The following is a 19,132-nucleotide window of genomic DNA, read 5'->3' on the forward strand; positions in this document are numbered from 1 at the left end:
AAAATAAGCCGCCATGTGAGGCACAATAAATTAAAGAACGTTACTTCACAGGAAGTCACAGAAATGATTTGCATGACTGCAGCGTTTCCTTTGATGACATCACTCCAACTTCCCTGTTTGGGTGAAGTTGGTGTGATGTTATCCAGATACGGTGCGTCCCTGTCCAGTGGTTCGTCACACTGCACGACCAAAACTACCACCTCTCCAATTTTCTCGTTCTCTTCAGTTCTCCTGCTGCTCCGACTCTGCTGATGCAGATGTTTTCTGATTTCCTGTTTTGAAATAAAAACCACGTGTGTAGTGTTGATACTGAACAGGCGACATCTTTCTTCCGTTTTACACATTATCATTAACTTGTAAAAATATTATTACTGCAGGTGAATTGGCTGGAACTTCACGCATGTCTTGAATCACACATATGATTTCATTTGATCTTATACATATATTTTATTTAAACAAACATAAGAGACAGATTTTGATAATTGCAAATACTTCTCATCATAGATCTGTAACAAAGTTAATGCACTTTAAGCACTTTTTTTTTTTGCCTCAGTGACCAAGAGAGCAGCGACTCATCGTTTGAAAGGACCAAAAGAGAGAAGAGAAAGAAAAAGAGGACGTTGACATTTCACCCCTCGCTCTAATTAGGACGTGTTGTTGCTTTAACCTGCTGGTTGGCTGATTGAGTCGAGGTGGAGGGGGTTAATGAGGGCAACCCCCACCTTCGCCGAACTCTTTCTAACTTCCAAACTTGCCCACAGAGCTCAATAACGCGTCATCGACTTTGTAAAATGCACACACACACACACACACATAAATAACATGCACACCCTTGCCTCTTCTGGAACTGCCCAGCATGATATACCCCCCTCTATCACCAGACCCCCAACCCCTCTAGTCCCATTGTTTCCCAGCTAACAATAGAGGCCCTCCAAGCCTTTTCTTTTCCAAAAAGAAACCTTTTGTTAAAATGAAACACTTTAGTGTCGGGTTAAATTGAGGGGGAGGAGGAGTTGGTGGTAGGGGGTGTTTTGGCGGAGGTGGAGGTTGGGGGTGTATGTAGAGATGGTGGTAGTGGGGGGTTACTTAGTCGTTTGCATTTTTTTTTTTTTTTTTTTTTTTTGCCATAATTGGTGCTGTTCTGTAGCTCCCTAATTAGCCTTTGATAATGAGTTGATAATGTAACCAATTAGGTCATTCGTCAGCCAAGTCAAGCCTGACGACAAGTTTTTTTTTTTTTTCTTCACCCCCCCCCCCCTTTTTTTTTCTTCTTCTTCTTCCTGGGTTTTTGGCTCTTGATGTAGCTTGTTAATTAAATCAAATTGTGTGATAGCTGAATCTGATGCCGGCTCTTTTGTTCCCCAATGAGGGCTTGTACTGTTTCTTGTTAGATACGCTAGCAGTAAGGCAAGCTGCGTCTGCTGGGTTCACCCCCTTATCTTCCTCCGCTATCTGACGCAGGGCTTGGTGGCCCTGGAGGAGGAGGAGGGGGAATCGCACATCTTTGGCAATAAGCTCATTGTTGTTGCTCAGATGAGTAATTAGCGTTATGAAAACGTTAAGTCCTTAACACCTATCTGATAGAAGTGTTAGTCAAACACAATGCTCCTGGATAACAGGTGTGTGTGTGTGTGTGTGTGTGTGTGTGGATGTGAGCTCAAGTCCAGGGATTATGCCTATGTTAATTAGTGAATGTATATTTTCATGTTTGCACGCCTGTGCCTATGTGGATATGTGTCCAGTCTCTTTGTCAATATTTGATTTGATGGTTTGTTGGCAAAGGTTAAAGAAAAATTCCACCCTAAAAGATTATAATACCTACAGCAGTTGCTTTGAATTTTACATTACCAATTGTTATTGGTGTTTATTGGCATTTTTCTTGTTCCTGGGGATGAATGACTACATGCAGATGATGTGACCAGTGGCTGCAAGGAGACTGATAGCAGAAAACAACAGTAATCACCGGGATTTAATGTCGGTCCCTCAGGAGACAGCAGAGGCTTCTCTGTAGAGTCACCTATTTTACAATTAAGCAACGAGGAGTTCAGTTTAGTTGTCAAGTATTTAGGAGATTTCCCCTTGCAGGTTTTGTCTATTTAGGAGAATTTAAACCTAACTGCAATTTTCACATCTATCAAAGGCCAACTGTGTCATTTTAGGAAAAAGAAAAAAATCTAGTACTGGTTTATTATTTGTAATATTTTTTTTAAACTGTGGGAATTCAGTATATAGTGCATACATTTTTAGAATTTAGACACGATTGCTAAAGAGATAAGAGATGTTGATTGCTCTTTTGTTTCTTATACATGAGCAAATCCCTGACTGCTAGCAAGAAAGCCATCATGTGGACGTGGCTGCAGGCAAACCCTCCAACAACTGGCCTGCAACGGCAATGACAAAAACTACATGGAGAAGTCGACCTTTATGTTCGAACTATAATATGGATAGCTTATGCATAGAACTGGAAAAAAACTGCATACTTAGCATACCGCTGTCTCTTCATAAAGTCTGTGTGCTGCAGTTTCTCACACAAGACACTGAGCTTCTACTTTTATATAATAAGTTTGAGTGTGCACTTAATGCCTGGAGAAAAAAAAAAGAAAAAGTGCAGACCACACTGTATGTTCAGGTGTGTCCTTTTCATCGATTATGTTTGACAATAACCCACTGACTGCAAACACATAGACATGAGCCAGTTAACCTAATCCCTCATTTATTTGGAGGTAACCCAAATATCAGTCAATATTGGGCTCTTAGCGTCCACCACCACCCCACCCCCCTCCTACCCTCTACTCCCCAAAAATGGCCCACTAAAACGCCCCTCTTTATCAGTGTGGTTAGCTGGCGCGCTGCAACCCCTAAAGCTCTTATATAAATAAGATTAGTGTCGCGTTTGAGCGTTGGGGAATAAGAGGTGTAATATCTGATGGTTTTATATGCAGTATTATTGTTATCCCTTCTTAGTCGGGCTGATACTCCTCTCTCTCTCTCTCTCTCTCTCTCTCTCTGTCTCTCCCTCTCCCTAGTTCTCAGTTTGTCTCTCTCTCATTTCACATTTGTTCATTCGTTTATTCTTTCTCTGGGTGTTTCTCTCTCCAGATTCAGACAGTATTATGAGGAGCTAAGCTGGAATAAAGCGCCCCAGCATCAAATGTTCATATTGTTCTGTTCTGTCTGTCATATAATCTCTCTCACTCACTCACTCACTCACTCACACACACACACACACACACACACACACACACACAACACACACACACACACACACACACACACATGAAAACCCTTGTTGTTAATTTTGCCTTCCTCTAGTCTTTTATGTCTTGTTCACCCTCTCTCGGTCTCTCTCTGCCCTTTTCTTCTTTCTTTTTCTCTCTCACTCACACACCTCACTATCATTTCACTGTACTGCCTCCTCTCCTCCTCGCCCGTTTAATCTTCCGCTGCTCTGTTTGTTATCAATTAGGAAGCCTCACTCGTATCTAATTGAGGGGCCATGTCCTCGTTCACAGCGGCTGAATTAGCCACCTCAGTCCTGGGAGCCGATTTAGGTTCTTTTGAGGCCATTTTGTTGTCGGCCATTTTCACATTTCCTCCTAACTCCTCGCCACAGAGGGCAGGCACCACACTATAATTACCCAATCTGTTCCCATTCATACTCTTCAATTTCAGCACCTCTCTCTCTCTCATTCTCTTTTACTCCCCCCTCTCTCTGCTTCAATCCCTCGCTGCTCCCCACCTCTTCTGGAAACCACCACCCTCCTCTTTTTTTTTTTTTCTCTGGGGTACAAAAGCTGGGTTACAATATGGGGGTATTAAGGCCGGGTGCAGGCTCAGCTGGGGGCTGGCTTTAGCCATCTGAGGGTTATCCATGGCGAGCCCTGAGTCACGGCACTGATGTCCTGTGATGTCGCTGAGGCGGAAGACTTTCCTTAACACGCTGTACCCTTTGATGGGCCCTGAGGCCCTGCACTCGGCCCAAGGAAACCCTGCGACCCTGAGTAGCCCCTTGTTGGGTGCCAGGATGAGGGTTTGATTCAATCACAATCATTTTAAGAAGTTGAATGTTTGGTTGTTTAGTCAGTGTCTTACAAAGTATAATTGTAATTGTTCTCTGCCGTTGTGGGGCGTTCAAATCACTGACCTTTCTGGTCAAGACAAACGACCATTCTGTAACGAATGATGGCCAGTGACACTGTTTAAATATCATCTGAGCAAAAGGCCTCAGCTAGTGTGTGTCCTCCAGGATACACTCTTTTAATTTTAAAATAATCCAATGTAACATTAAGAACGGTATGTTTTTGTCCTAATTCAAAAAGAACCAAATCCACTTTTCTATCATGTGTGCATGTGTAGATGAGAAGATGAGCTGCTCTCCACGTTCACACGTTATCGACAATCACAGCAGTGCAGTTTTGCTTTTTTCATCTGTGAGCGTCTTCTCTATTTCCTTTGTGTATCGCATTGTAGAAGAATGATGTCCGTCAACAGCACACTCAAATATCAGATGTTTACAGTATGCTCACTTTTTATTCCTCCGGTGTATTTCATTTCTTTGTCTTGTCCAGTGTGAACGCACAACATGATCAAAACCTGCTCACAACGAGCACAGTATAGATTTGGGACACAGTGCAGATCCCTCACAGAACAATCCAGATTTTAATTGAATTGAATCTCATTTATTTAAGACGACAGTTTTGAGAATTGATTTCTGTTTTACAGTTATTCAAATAGATGAATTGACCTCAGCCTTGCTCGTAGCCCAGAGCCCCTTAAAACAGGAACAGCTGTCTGATGCAGTGTGGTTATTAATGAATAGTATGGCAGCCTTGAGCTTTAAATCAGCCACCCTCAGACATCATTTACCAATATTATCTCTCTTTATGGCCGTGCGAGACTCAAACAGAGAGATGCAGAGGATACATGCTGTTTCCAATATTGTCACAGGCTGATATAGTAATATGCTCGGCTGGAAATGTTTCTCTGTAAAGAGAGAATACCAGCGTCTCTGAAAGGTGAATAGTCCCTCGCCTTCTCTTCCACTTTTGAAATGACAGATAACATCCTCCCTAGTTCAAAACCGGAGAGACGAGGGTGTGGGAGAGGGGGGAAGGGGGGAGAGTGGGGGGGGTGCAAGGAGGCTGATTTCAAAGTTTTTTGAGGAACCGGCATTTCATCCAACCGGTGCTCTTTCTGATGTTGGGCTTCAAACGACGACTCATTTTTTTTTTTGTGTCATTTCATCTGTTTCTTCCTTCAGCAGCCAAAACACCGCCTCCACCCTCCGAAAAAAAAAAAAAAAACCCTATTGTCATCGGAGCCTAGATTCATTTTAGATTAACGTTCACGTTTCTTTCTTTCTTGCATTACCTTCAAAGGACCTCCATTATGTTGCCAGCGATAAGGGCGAGGTGGTGCTAGCGGACGTGGCCAAGAGGAAAGCTAATGAAATCGAGGCCCAGGCCATCGCAGGCAACGGTAAGAAAATAATCATGATGTCCAAACCGTTATTTCTCATTTCTTACATCTGAAACGGGAGCTGGATACCTGATAACCTCAGTAACTCACCCACTCCGACACACATTTCTGACATCTAACACCAGGCATTTTCTCAGGCTCTCACCCTCCTTTAATAGCACCAAGGAGAATTAAATCAGATCATGTTTGACAGAGTAATATTCATGTAAAACTCACACAACCTGTTGCCTTTTTTTTTTTAAAGACAATATTATCTATAGTGGTGATCAAAAATGAGATAGTGAAGTTTTGATTACATGTTTGTAAAAAGTAAAAGTGACTCTAACCTTTTACGTAATCACTGTCAGCACAAAAGCTAGACTTATTCTTCAAGAGTAACTTATATTTTTGGATGTAGATGGTTCTAGATGAAGAGTTTTCTCCACCCAGTTGAATAGAAAGTGTTGTGATATGAAGTGTAAAGTGTTGCTAAACAAAGTCTGCAACATCAGCCTAATGAAATACGTTACACACAAGTTTTTTTTGAGGAACCAGCAAGGGGAGGAAAACCAGCGAAGGCCCAGTTTTTTGTCATTACTTCAGGCTGTGCTGCTGCCCTTTGACAAAAACTCCCGAAAGCACATACCAGAGGGGATCAAGCCGAGTTCCTCATTATACACACACACACACACAATTCCTCACAGAGGCTTTAAGAGCCAACGGGTGAGCAGAAAACATTCAAATTTGTGAGGGAACTAGATGAACATGTCTGATGAGTCCTTCATTGGTGCTTAAAACACACCAGAAGGCTGTGTGTGTTTATATATGTATGTGTGTGTGTGTGTGTGTGTGTGTGTGTTTGTGTGTGTGTGTGTGTGTGCGCTCACAGACAACCAAATGAGGCGAGAGAGGTATTTAACTCCACTGTATAAGGTCAAACCCCTAAGGCTGAGTGTCTGTGTGTTTGTGGGTGAATGAAAATGAGCGTTTGTGTAACTGTGAGGCCTGTTTGCATGCAATTTCTTTCTTTTTTTTTCCTAATGTGATGCCCAACACGCACACTCCTCCTCATAAGCCTCTTAATTATGTCCTCGATGATTTACCTCCATCACCTGCAGCATGTCCTATCCTTGTACAACAGCACAGCAGAGAAAGATGGAGGAAGGGACAGACGAGTGAAAGAAAAAAGGAGGGATGACAGCAGAAAAAGAATAAGGAGGTGGAGGGCAAAAATGAAGAGGGAGAGGAAGAAAAGCAATGGAAGGAAGGTGGAATGAAAGGATAAGGGGATAAAATGAATGAATTGGAAGGGGAAGGAGGTGAAGGAAAGAAAATAAATGAATTAAGAAAATGAAAAATGAAAGAAGAATATGAATGAGTAAAGAAACACATGAAAATTAAAGGATGCATGAATATTGCCAACCTCCCAGTTTTCTTCCATTCGCAGGTTTTGTCTCTTAACGTTCGACTGTTTCAAACATAATCCAGAAGTCTCTTTCCTGAAACTTCCATCCCGTTATAACGTTTCTTTCCAAAGGTGGGAATGCACGTCCACGTTTATTCACATGGTCTGACATCAACGCAGATACCAGATAAAAAATATGAATCTAACGTTACATTCTGCATCAGCTATCTTACCACCAGCGTACAACCAGCCGCCTGCAGTATGTGTTGCTGCAGTATTAGCCTGATGTTTCTGCGGTGAGACAACACTTCACAAATCTGGCCAGTGTGTAATAGTGACACTAAAATCAAACGAGTCTCCTCTGTGAGTCCGTGTTTTGGAGGAAAAACTATTGTACACGGAGTCTAATCGGTTTCTTTAATTCACCTGAATGCGAATAAATATGCATTTGATACATTGAAATAACAGCTATAGCTACTAAATCTTACACACTTTATTTTTCACGAGGCAGAACATTAGACTAATAAGCTTAATTTATTGATATTGATGTGAATGAAAGATTAACTGGGAGAACAGGACTCCTGATATTGACGTGATCCCACAGCAACAGAAACACTCAGCCCACCTGTGGTTGTACAGTGGTCTTACAGAGTGAAGGTTCTTCCCTCACAAAGGATCTTTGGCAGAGTACGGTCGCTGGCTTACAGAGAGTTCTGCAGAGTTAATAGAGATAATGAAATGATTTGTAGATAGCTCCCTTTCTTTCACAAACACAGATACTCACACACACATTCACATGAGCCATCAGCATGTTACATGATAGATGGTTTGATTGAGGTTGTTTGGAAACACAATCGAGGAGGATATTGACACTGTGTTACAGTCAGTGGTGATGACGGTTAAACTGATGCCTGTCTCTAAGTGTGTGTGTGTGTGTGTGTGTGTGTGTGTGTGTGTGTGTGTGTGTGTGTGTGTGTGTGTGTGTGTGTGTGTTTGTGTGTGTGTGTATTTGTGTGTGCTGTACAGTTGTGTGTCAACGTTCAGACATGCAGACAGAGCATATTAACAGAGCAGAAAAGCCAGTTCATAAATAATGAGTGACTTGCTTCAAGCAGAGGGCTCCAGTGAACAGGTGTCTCGCTTTACACACACACACACACACACACACACACACACACACACAGCCACTGGCATGGTCGTCACACACCACCAGGATCAGCTGTGGCTCTCGAAGACACGCACGTGTACAAACATGTCAAGTTATACAAACATACATTTTACTTGTATTTACTGGTTTTCTTTTCTAGTTGACATGTTTTTATCAGCGAACGAATGTTGATGAAACGGGAGCTTGTGACATCGAGCAGAGAGCAGCGTTTTGTTTTAAGGCACTGTCACTGATCTGCTTTGCTAAAGTGGTGGAAAGAAACTACAGAAAGAGCTAACGTGTTACTTTTCAGATTAAGATTTAAAAAGACATTTCACACATTGTTCGGGATTTAACCAGTGATTCCCAACTTTTTGTCTCGTGACTCCTAACACCTAAACAGTCATATCATGTTTCAGAAACCCCCCCCCTCATAAACTTCTCAATCTCCAGGTGTTTTAGGCCCAAAGAAGGTAAATTATCTAAAATGTCACCAAAAAGCAAAGATTAGACAAAAAACAGTACAAATTAGTTTTTATTTTCTGTCCTACCCCAATAATCATGTCACAACCCCTCAGACTTACCTTGTAACCCTTTGGACGGGCCTGACCCATCCACTGGGAACCAGTATATAAAGACTTTTCTACCTGTAAGACGGTAAATATCCAGGTGAAGCTGAGAAACAATTTCATATTCAGGCTGTTAAAACATTGTTCTTCAAGCAAACAATAATCGAATATGTTCTCTGATAAATATTTGCTCCGTTATGTTGTTATGAAGTCAGTATCAGCATTAAAACTCAGTAGTGAATTCACAATTACTGCATATTAATCAGATTGATACCTGCTGTTGGCACTTTTCAGATTTATTTATGACTCAAAACCGCATTTTTGAAAAGTGGTGAGTCCTCCCACACAGACTTTAAAAACACAAGTTCCCACGGTGCAGCGACGGTAACCTTGAGCCCAGACTAACAAATATTCTGTTTGAACACACACAAGAGACTGAAATGTGTTTGTTCTCAGCCATAGTCACACAGTACAGATCAAATTCAGAATGGCCCTCGGAGACATATGTGTTTGTGTAAATATGTGTACTGTATGTGTGCAGTCGGGTGACACGAGGGGGTGGGGGGGGGGGGTGGCGGGTCACACCGAGTCCTGCGTGAACCAACCATCTGAAGTAATCAGTTGTTAAACAGAAATGCGAGAGCAGCTTGTTTTGTTCATGTAACGCAGTCGTTCCCTACAGCTCCCTCAGAGTCACAACACATCCTGATGTTTCACTGCACAAACACTGAATGACCTGCATCAGGTCAACCCCTTGTTATGGAGGCAAATACACACATTCACTGCACGCACACACACACACGAACTCAAACACACATTACGTTTCAGTCTCTGAAATTAGTTGTCAAGATATATTTCACCACTGTCTTTAGCTGATCTTATTATAAGTGGTACGTAATTATTTGATAATATTGATACTTAATGAATCTTCCTGATCTGATTAGTTAACAGTCCTGCTAATCTCTCAACCACGCTGTCACCTAAGAATTGGCACCTAACTTACAGTAATTCTTCTAAAGCTCCATTGATACCCACATAAAATCATTTTAAGTAAATAATAATCCTCTGATAAAGTTATAGTGCAGTTGTGAGCAGTTTGCAGTGCCAGCAGAGTAATATCGTGTTGTTGTGGGTGATGCAGCAGGTCGTACACTTCACACTGTAGGAGGAATTAACGCTCATGTGATCACTGAAAACTTTATTTAAACAGTAAATAACAAAATATGTACAACAAAATAAAAAAACACATTTTGCACAACTGTTTATTTTTATATTTGTAGATTAACTTGAATATTGTTTAATTGTTTTTTCTCTTGTCTGTTCTAAAACCACCTCCAAACTGGAACTGAAGGAACCAAACCTCTTGCTTGATGCGCAGACGTGTGTGTGTGTGTGTGTGTGTGTGTGTGTGTGTGTGTGTGTGTGTGTGTGTGTGTGTGTGTGTGTGTGTGTGTGTGTGTGTGTGTGTGTGTGTGTGTGTGTCTGTAGGCTCGTCTGCGAGGCTTTGCCACCTACGGTTACCCGCTGACACCTTTTGCAGAGACATTCGTGTTTGCTCACAGTGGCATAATTCCATCTTAAATCAATAAGTGCGGAGTTCAGATACAGGTGGGAGCTTGGAGAAGTCCTGCTGCTTCTTTTGCATTGAAAGGAGCCTGTTGAGGTGATTCATGCAACTGCTCAGGATCCCTCCTGGAGGTGGAGATTAGACATCCCACCTGGTTTGTTATCCACCAGGAGGAGTTGGACGTCTGGGCTTCCTGTTTTAACCTCCCGCCACCAACATCACCCAAATGTGGATAAATGGCAGAAGATTGACTGAACGAGGAAGACATGAGTGGACTGTGTTCACACAGTCTGACATTGTCACACCTCTAAACCTTCAGCCTCTCAGTAGCTCTGTTGAAACAGTGGGGGTGAAATGCCTTGCTCAAGGGCAGCTTTGACAGTAGTAGCTGCCAGTGAGGAAATCATTCCTCGTGTCATTTCCCCAGCCTGTATTTACCAGCGGGTCACAGTGTGGTTTTTGCACTTGGGTTTTTGTACAGATTAAATAAACAGGATATAATGTGTTAATTAGTGAACTGGAGGAGCTGGTGGACAGATTTAGTTTCCTTTGTTCCCTTCTTTCCCGTCTTTGTGCCAAGCTGAGGTGGCCTGCTGCTCGCTGTAGGAGTGAGAGAGGTATCGACCTTCTCATCATCTCATCCAAAATATCAAAACTTTCCCTTTAACTCGAGGTCGATGGGTTTTAGTTCTGGTCCTCAGGACTTGAGCCATTTAACTTGAGGTCATTTTGTACCTGCAGAAAAACCATCCAGCTGTTCTAAAAACAGCTGATGTAGGCCATCGCCACCCTGGTTTATCACATTTCACTTTGAGAAAATCGTAGAAATGAGCTGATTTGCATTTGAAAGAGGAAACATTGGAAAGAGCAGCACATCTCATGCTATTGTCTGAACGATTTTTCACTTGTTTTCTAAAGAAAATGACTCAATACCAGATGGAGTGGCTCTTTAAGGTGCGTGTCTTTTACCAGCGTCAGTCTTGGACTTGGAATCAGATCGGGCAGAGCCTCCGTATTTCTATGCACCTCTTCTCGTATTTATGTGTATCCATTGTAAACCCCGATAAACAGAGATTCTGCCGTTGCTTGGGCACACACACATACACATAAGCACAATGGAGAACACACATTTCAGCTTAGAAATGGTTCCTTTTATAACTGCGTTGGAAATCGCTCGTAGCTGTCTGGCTGACAAGTGTGTTGATTTGGATAGATACGGCATTGTGAGAGGCAGAGTAGCGAACAAGTGCGAGGGAAGGCCTCTTTCTCTTCCTCTCTATCTCTTTTTCTTTTGAGGAGCGTCTTGCCAAGAGGAGAAGCCAAGTTGGTTGCCTGATCGTTCTGTCTCCCCCACACAAAGGCTGATGTGACTGTAGGGCCTTTCAATGGGCAAAGAGACAAGAGCTTTATCTGAAGATCCACTTCTCCACCTCCTCTCTCCCTCTCTCTCCCTGTCTCTCTCTCTGTCTCTCTCTCTCTTTTCTCGGTCGTTATGATAAAAGCCTGTTAGCTCCGGTGTGTTGAAGGAACGCAGCGTTTGTTTCTGCTCTCCCTCTCGGCTCGGTCGCTCGCTCTGTTCACACATCCTCCATTAGTGTTTGACTTCTCGTATCAATTCAGAAACTTCACTGGAATAACATGTTTGTCAGAAACTAGACTGTCAAATTAGCAAAAACCTACACCCACATGCACATGGCTGTTTACACAAACCATAGAGATGATAAATTAGAAGGCTTACAGTCGTACTACAGACGCTGTAACTGGACTGTTCAGACGCTGAGCAACAGAAAAAGACTCTTTAGTGTCAAACACAAAATAGATCTCTCCAAAATTAAAATTAATTGTGAATATAAAAAGCAGTATACTTGTTTGCAGCTGTCTGAAAAAGTGATGCAGTGTCCTAAAAGAATATTGATCACTTCCAAGTGGAGTTCATATTTTTTACAGGCTCTGTAAAGGAAAATCCAGCTAAAATTTTCAGATAAATGACAACTGTTGCTCTTGCTCATCCTTATCCCTCTTTGTGTGTGTGTGTGTGTGTGTGTGTGTGTGTGTGTGTGTGTGTGTGTGTGTGTGTGTGTGTGTGTGTGTGTGTGTGTGTTTCTTAGACGATCCTCTGAGAGGTAGCAATGGCGTGTGTGGTTCCAGCCTCGGCGACAGACGGACTGAGAGGAACCAAAGTGCGACAGGACCGTCGCTCTCAAGCTCTACCACAACACAGTGAGTGTACTGTGTGTGTGTGTGTGTGGGGCATATTATCCCCCTTTTAAGTTGATACGATACAGAGCAACATTAGCATTCATTTGGAGTCCAATATTCACTCTCATGTAGTCGTGTTTTGTGGAAAGTATCTGGCTGTTTTCCTGCTAAATGCTCAGCGGCTCTCTACCTGTGTCTGTCTGCTGTGTGGTGCTGAGCAGGTTGTGGACGGTGGGTTGGTAGAGCTGCCTGGTGAGGCTGAAAACGACTACGAGAGCGGGGAGAGTAAAGTTGAACGATAAGCTGAAACTCGTGAATCTGAAGATGTAGGTGATAAGTCTCTGTAGGTTCATCACTGTGACATATATTCATAAAGTCACATTGTTTCATATTGATTCTAGTTGCCGAGAATAAATAGAATAAATAAATAAAAACATTTAGTTCAGCTCATTAAAAATAAGGCCTACAGACTCAATTTGTGTTTGGAGGATTCTTTTCTTTTTTAACTTCCACTCATTCATGTCGTCTCCCATGGTGATTCACTATTGTCTCTATATGAATTATATGAGAGTGTCTGTGGCAAAAATGACCCAGCTGCAGCCTTAAAGCCTTCACACTCCCTGTGACATTTCAAATGTCAAAGCCACATCAGTTCCGGGTCTTACGCCGCCAGAGATCCCAACGCTGAAACCCGGAGCCACATTTAAAACGCCACCGGAGTCCATTTTCACCACGGTTCAGTCTCTGGTGTGCAGACCAAAACTCACTGTTTCAGAGTGATTGTTTAATACACTGGTGTACTTGAATGATATGTTGAAACAGTGTGACTAAAGACACCCTGAAAGCATTTCTCTCTTTGTCCCTGCCTGTCTCACACACACACACACACACACACAAACAGATACATACAAATATAGCCATCCACATCTCTATTATTGTAGGATGGGTGGTGGTGGTGGTGGGGGGGGGGGGGGGGGGGGGGGTGATGGAGGGGCATTCCTTGTCATACCCCAACTAACATATTGGAGTATTTATATGGGATTTGTGTGCATTAGATAAAAAAGGCGCTCTTGTTCTTTTCATCCTCATAGGCTTTTCATGGCTGTTTGACTGTAACACTGATGACTCTCTGCACCCCCCCACCACCCCCCCACCCACCTCCACCCCTCCACTCTGCGTTTCTCTAAGCCCCCTCCATCCATCCCAAATCCCTTCCTATCGGCCAATTTAAACAAGCTGGGTCCAGAGAGAGAGAGAGAGAGAGAGAGAGAGGGAAGAGGGGGGTGTGGGGTGGGGTGGGGTGGGGTGGGGTGGGGGGGGAGACAGAGAGAGATGCTCTGGCCTAAGCTCTTTTAAAAAAACAGTAAAAGGAATGAGAAGAGAAAAAAAGAGTGGTAAAGAGGGTTAGGGCGATTTGGCAGCCAAAAGCCCGGTCGCACTACCCCAGGTCTTCCCCTGCACCGCTGACAGAGGCTGAGAAAGCAGATCCCCAAACCTCCCCAAAGATAATGGCCACAGAGAAAAAGAGACAAAAGCTTCTGCCTTTTTTATTGCACAATTTCCCCCCTTCCTTTAGAACAATTTTTATATTGAACCCCCCCCCTCTTCTTTTTTGTAATCTGGTCTCCGATGAAGTTTCATTGTTTCTCATGTGAAGCCAATGACAGCTTAGCCGAGATGGAGTAGGGGAGGCATTATAGCGCGGGCGTTCTCCCGTTTGGCTCGCTGAGAAAAGAGCAGAGAAAGAGAGGGAGGCGAGCACAATGGCAGTTCGGGGGCTCCTCGCCGATTCCCGCATTCCCCAAATCCGACTCTGTGTGCGGAGAAATGAGAGAGAACGAGACGGGAAACTGGGAAGCATCCCAACGTTCCTTTGATGGCTGTTGGCCTCTCTCGTTCATCACGTACTCCTCTGTCAGCGGAGTAAAGACAGAATGGAGGCTATTTTTATATTTTGCTTAGTGGAGGCCAGAGTTAATGTGAGGTTAGTCAAGAGTGACACAGGGAGCCAAGCTGTTTACATTTGACAATTAAATTTTCAGTTTTTTTTTTAATCAACCTGTGAGGAGGGAGGGGTTCAGCATCTCCCTGATCCTGGAGCCCCGAGCAGAAGCACAAAGTAATGACTCACCAATATATTAAAATCTGTCCTGTGTCAGGAGTCAGTTTGTAGAAGCTGAAAAGAAATCAGCCTCACGCCACCGAGAAAAACCTCAAAACATACTGAGTTTGTGGTGGCAGATTGAGGCTGGACTGATTATTGTTCAAGGAATCTCTCTGTTCTGTTGTTTTCAAACACACAAGAAGCAGAGACGAAGACGACGGCTCCGAGAGAGAGCGAGGCGTCCATTTGAGAATAACTCTCTTTCAAGTGGCCGAGGATTATACGTTTGTGACAGCAAATATGTTTTTAAGTAAAGATGGCCGTTATATTTTCTGTTGATTTAATGAGGAAATGTTGTTAATTAACGTCACAACAACGTTGATACAGTTATATCAGTAAATATGTTTGTTGACAACATAAATACCTGATGTTGTATCGATGGCAGTGACTACAGCGCAGTTAAACTTTGGGTACCACTGTACAATAAGACCCTTATAAAGGACTTATAAATGGTTTATAATTAGGTTATTAATTCAGTTGTTAACACTTTATAAATCATAAATAAACAAGTTATAAATCCTATTGTAAAGTGTAAAATACATAATTTATTAATGAGTTACTATAAGGCTCCTTTTTCCAGTTATAAATGGTCGTATAAATGCTGCATGAAAACTGTGATCTAACATATTTATAGTTTATCATTTATGATTAATAAAGTGTTAACAAACAAAACATTGGTACAGACTCACTATTTGGCAAGATCTAGTTACTACTCATTAATCTTGAAGAAGTTAGTAAACTTAGTAGTAAAAATACTTATAGTAACTCATAAATAAATGATGTTTACAATAAGGCTCCTTTTTCCAGTTATAAATACTAGTAACTCAGCAGATTAATGAGTAGCAAGTATTAACTTGATCTTGCCAAATAGTGAGCCTGCATCAATGTATGGAAACTGTGTTATAACATGTTTATAATTGTTTATTTATGATTTATAAAGTGCTAACAAACCAATTAATAACCTAATTATAAACCATTTATAAAAGCTGGTTCATGTGTGGTTACTCCACTTCAGAGTACATTCTGGTGTGTGTGTGTGTGTGTGTGTGTGTGTGTGTGTGTGTGTGTGTGTGTGTGTGTGTGTGTGTGTGTGTGTGTGTGTGTGTGCGTGTGTGTGTGCGTGTGTGTGTGTGTGTGTCGTGGATGTATTTTAACACTTAATCTTTAAACAAAGTGCAACAGATGTTCCTCTGTTTCCTCTTTGTTCCTCAGCGTTGATGGAGGAGCCAGTCGGAGGAGATTACAGGCGGAGAGCGTTCGTGTGACCGTGAGCCCAGATGTGTTCAGGACACTGAGACACACAGGTCTGTCTGTCTGTCAGTCACGTTAAGTATCTGTATCTCTGTGTGTTTGTGGTGTCTGTGAGAGAACAACTTATCTAACGCCGGAGAATCACAAGAATTAAAAACACAGATGTAAAAAAACGTCTTATATGCTTTGTCAGATAACAATCATCGTTATTGCATGTTCAAGAATAAATATCATATTTTTCCACATTAAAATCTGAAAGATTTGAGGTGGTTGGAAATGGTTTTATTGGGTGGGGTGTACAGTATAGGGTGCCAGTAGATGTACATAAAAATTCGGACCAATTACTCCACTGCAGTTTCTTGATTGACCATCTTAACAAAAACAAAACCTGATTTTCTTTCTCCTAATGGTTTCATCTTTGTAGCTGGAATTCTTTTCCTTTCAGAAATCCAGAAATTATAATAAAACACCTGCTCAAATATTTAAGCATCACCCCTCCCCCAACAGGAAATAAATTGATCTATGGAAGCAATTAAATGTTGTTGCCTTTTTGACTTCAAACAAAATCACCCTCTATGTTGCTCTTAATTTCCCCAAACTACTTATAACAAGTGTGTTCATCAGTTCCACCACCACTAGCAGCCCATTACATTAAATCACAGCTCATAATGTTCAGCATGTCGGTTTCAGGGCCACGTTTTATGCCCTGCAACAATTCTCCGGCGACATTCAGCCTATTTTATTCTCTAAACGTAGCCTGAGTGCTCTGCTCTCTCAGTCTCAGATGTCTGAGATGACTAACTGGTCATTTAGGAAAAACATCCATTAAGAAAACATCACTTCTTGTTCTTCTTCACTTCTTCCTCTCCTCCTTCTCGCTCTCTCCATTTTAATAATTCCATTTTTTGGGTTATTAGCAATTGTCTCGGTACCAAATCGCTCTGTCATTTGATAATCCGGACTGTAGGCTATTGGAGGGAATTTGCATCAGCGTTTTAAATATCTGTATAAGGCACGCTGGGGTTTTAATGTCAATCATAACCTTATTAACGCAGAGCTCAGAGGGAGAGAGATCGCCATGAGTGACAACGGTTTACTACATTTGTTAAAACCCAGAAAAGGCAACGTGTCCGACCTACTGAGTGAGCATGTAACCTGTTCAGGCATTCAGCTGTGTGTGTGTGTGTCTGCGTGTGTGTCTCTGTTTATGTGCTGTAGGGCTGTCGTGTGTGATTATGCATGTCTAATGTTTGGTCGTTGTACTTGTTTAATGTGACGCGGCTGGTTTTTCTGGAACATATTCCAACATGTTGTGTCGTTTCATTTTGTTCTGCAGGAGTCAGTGAAGGTGACGCAGACTATAAGAATGTAAGTTGATTGACTGAAAATTGATTTTTACTTTCATTTCTGTTGACAGAATTCACAAGGCCTGTGTCATGTCTCCCTATGGATCAGATGATAAAGTTATCTAGAATCACATTATAAGTTCATAGCCTATAATGCAGTAGTGTAGTCATAGCAGTATCCTGTGCACAGTGGTTCCCAATGGGGGAAAAAACTAAATATACCAACTGTACGGTAACACTGTACCTCCAGTTCGCATTCAAGATGACTCCAGAGACTAAAATGATGAAAGAATTTGGACTAAAGGTCAAACATAAACTTAATTATGACAGCGCCACCTTGAGGTGAATCAGTGTCAGTATATGGGCCTGACTTGTGGGTGGAATTTGCATCCTACCTGCCAGTTTTTGCAGAATATCCCAAGGCTGCGTACTGAAACTACGACCTAGCATCTAAACGCGTGTGTTTGGTTATAATCACATTTGAAATAGCGGGAACATTAAAGTTAAAGCTTCTCAAATGTGACGATTTACCGCATGTTTTTATCATATATGATAATAAATGAAATATTTTGAACTCTTACTGGGACTAAACAAGTAATTTAAGGACATGTCTTTTTTTACTGCTTTCTGATGTTTTACAGAAAAACAATTAATTGATAAATCGAGAAAATAACAATTGATAATGAAAATAATTGTTGCAGTTTAGATGCAGTATACTCGGCCTCATGTAATGATGATTAAGGTTTGATATTAACTGATTTTTTATTTAAATGTTTTCAAATATGAGAGCAGTGTAACCCTGGAGTTAACATTTTGTGTTTCTGTGTTGGTCAGTGCAAATTTAAGGTGTGAAGGTGTCTGCATGTATAAAGGAGAAGTAATCTGAATCGTTATCAAGACTGAGGGCAATTAACATAATCAATTAAGTACAAATCCAGGTCACGTAAAACTGTGACTTTATATGCTGTAAACCGGTTGTCTTTATATTTACAGATTAAGCTGTTCAGGTTTGTAAAACACAACATTTCTGTTTATTCTGTTTCTCAGGAAGATGACGACCCTGGGAAGCTTCATGTCGTCCATTTAGGAATGGTTTGAAAAATCTGACTAATGGGAAACTGGAGAAGCACAATGACTCGTCAATAACATGTTCTTTTTATATTTTTTTTACATGCAAAGTAGTTACTTACTTATGTAATGTGTGGGGATCTCAACATCTGTACACACACAGATGATGATGTAAATGATAAAAGTGTAATAATTATAAATATCTAAATGTATAATAAATGATGCAGTTTTGTATTGTCAGACTGAAAAACAATGTTTCCTAAACCAGAAGGCTTTATTATTTTTTTTTAGACCTGTCATAGTAAATCTGTGAAATTCCAGCCCAGACAAAAACACTGAGCAGCTCCATGGATGTGGATTCAGGTTGTTTTCTGTCTTAGTGAAGTCGACACCAAATGAACCTTAAAAGGAAACAGTTACACTGGGTTCTGCCTCTAAAAACATGACAGAAAATGTTTTAAAGCTTGTCATTAATCAGCATGAAAAAATAAAGACTTCTATTATACTTCCATCACCACTGATATTGAATGTTTCAGGCTTCCTCTGTGTGTGTGTGTGCTGTGTAAAGTGTGTGTGTGTGTGTGTGTGTGTGTGTGTGTGTGTGTGTGTTGGCCGAGATTACGGGCCACAGTTTTATTCATGAATAGGAGCCAACCAGGGACTTTAAAGCATCGCGCGGAGCCCCTTTCCTGAACAGCAGCCATAGCCGTGTCAGAGCTGTCGACGCGCTGCGCTCACCGACTAATCTGACAGCGCCGCGCGAGCCCTAATCCCTCACTGTATCGTAATCTATTTACTTTGCATTCTAAGAGGATTTCCACCAAAAAATATACAAGAAGCGATGTTGGAAATGGACAGAAGATCAGCGAGGATGCTTTTCTGCTCCTCTTTTTTTTTTTTTTTTGTTTTGTTAGCTTTAAAAAAAAAAATCATTGTATGTTTTTTGGGGAGTCAATCCC

At 41.7% G+C, this 19,132-nt stretch overlaps 1 protein-coding gene across 5 annotated transcripts in view; it reads left to right on the plus strand.

Moving 5' to 3' along the window:
* The window catches only part of wdpcp (WD repeat containing planar cell polarity effector), a 78,094-nt gene extending 59,398 nt beyond the window's left edge, over positions 1 to 18,696 (plus strand). For 4 of the 5 annotated variants that reach the window (XM_056395392.1, XM_056395390.1, XM_056395391.1 and 1 more), the window contains 5 exons: positions 5,379 to 5,478; positions 12,254 to 12,365; positions 15,721 to 15,812; positions 17,096 to 17,127; positions 18,153 to 18,696. In XM_056395392.1, the coding sequence (XP_056251367.1) occupies positions 5,379 to 5,478; positions 12,254 to 12,365; positions 15,721 to 15,812; positions 17,096 to 17,127; positions 18,153 to 18,203 (387 nt within the window). In that variant the 3' untranslated portion in view covers positions 18,204 to 18,696. Of the gene's footprint in view, positions 1 to 5,378; positions 5,479 to 6,575; positions 6,834 to 12,253; positions 12,366 to 15,720; positions 15,813 to 17,095; positions 17,128 to 18,152 lie in introns of those variants that run through there. The other variant, XM_056395395.1, reaches the window with a different exon arrangement.
* Positions 18,697 to 19,132: the final 436 nt, after the last annotated feature.

Source organism: Seriola aureovittata, chromosome 14 (genome assembly GCF_021018895.1).
Source record: "Seriola aureovittata isolate HTS-2021-v1 ecotype China chromosome 14, ASM2101889v1, whole genome shotgun sequence".
Taxonomy (NCBI): domain Eukaryota; kingdom Metazoa; phylum Chordata; class Actinopteri; order Carangiformes; family Carangidae; genus Seriola; species Seriola aureovittata.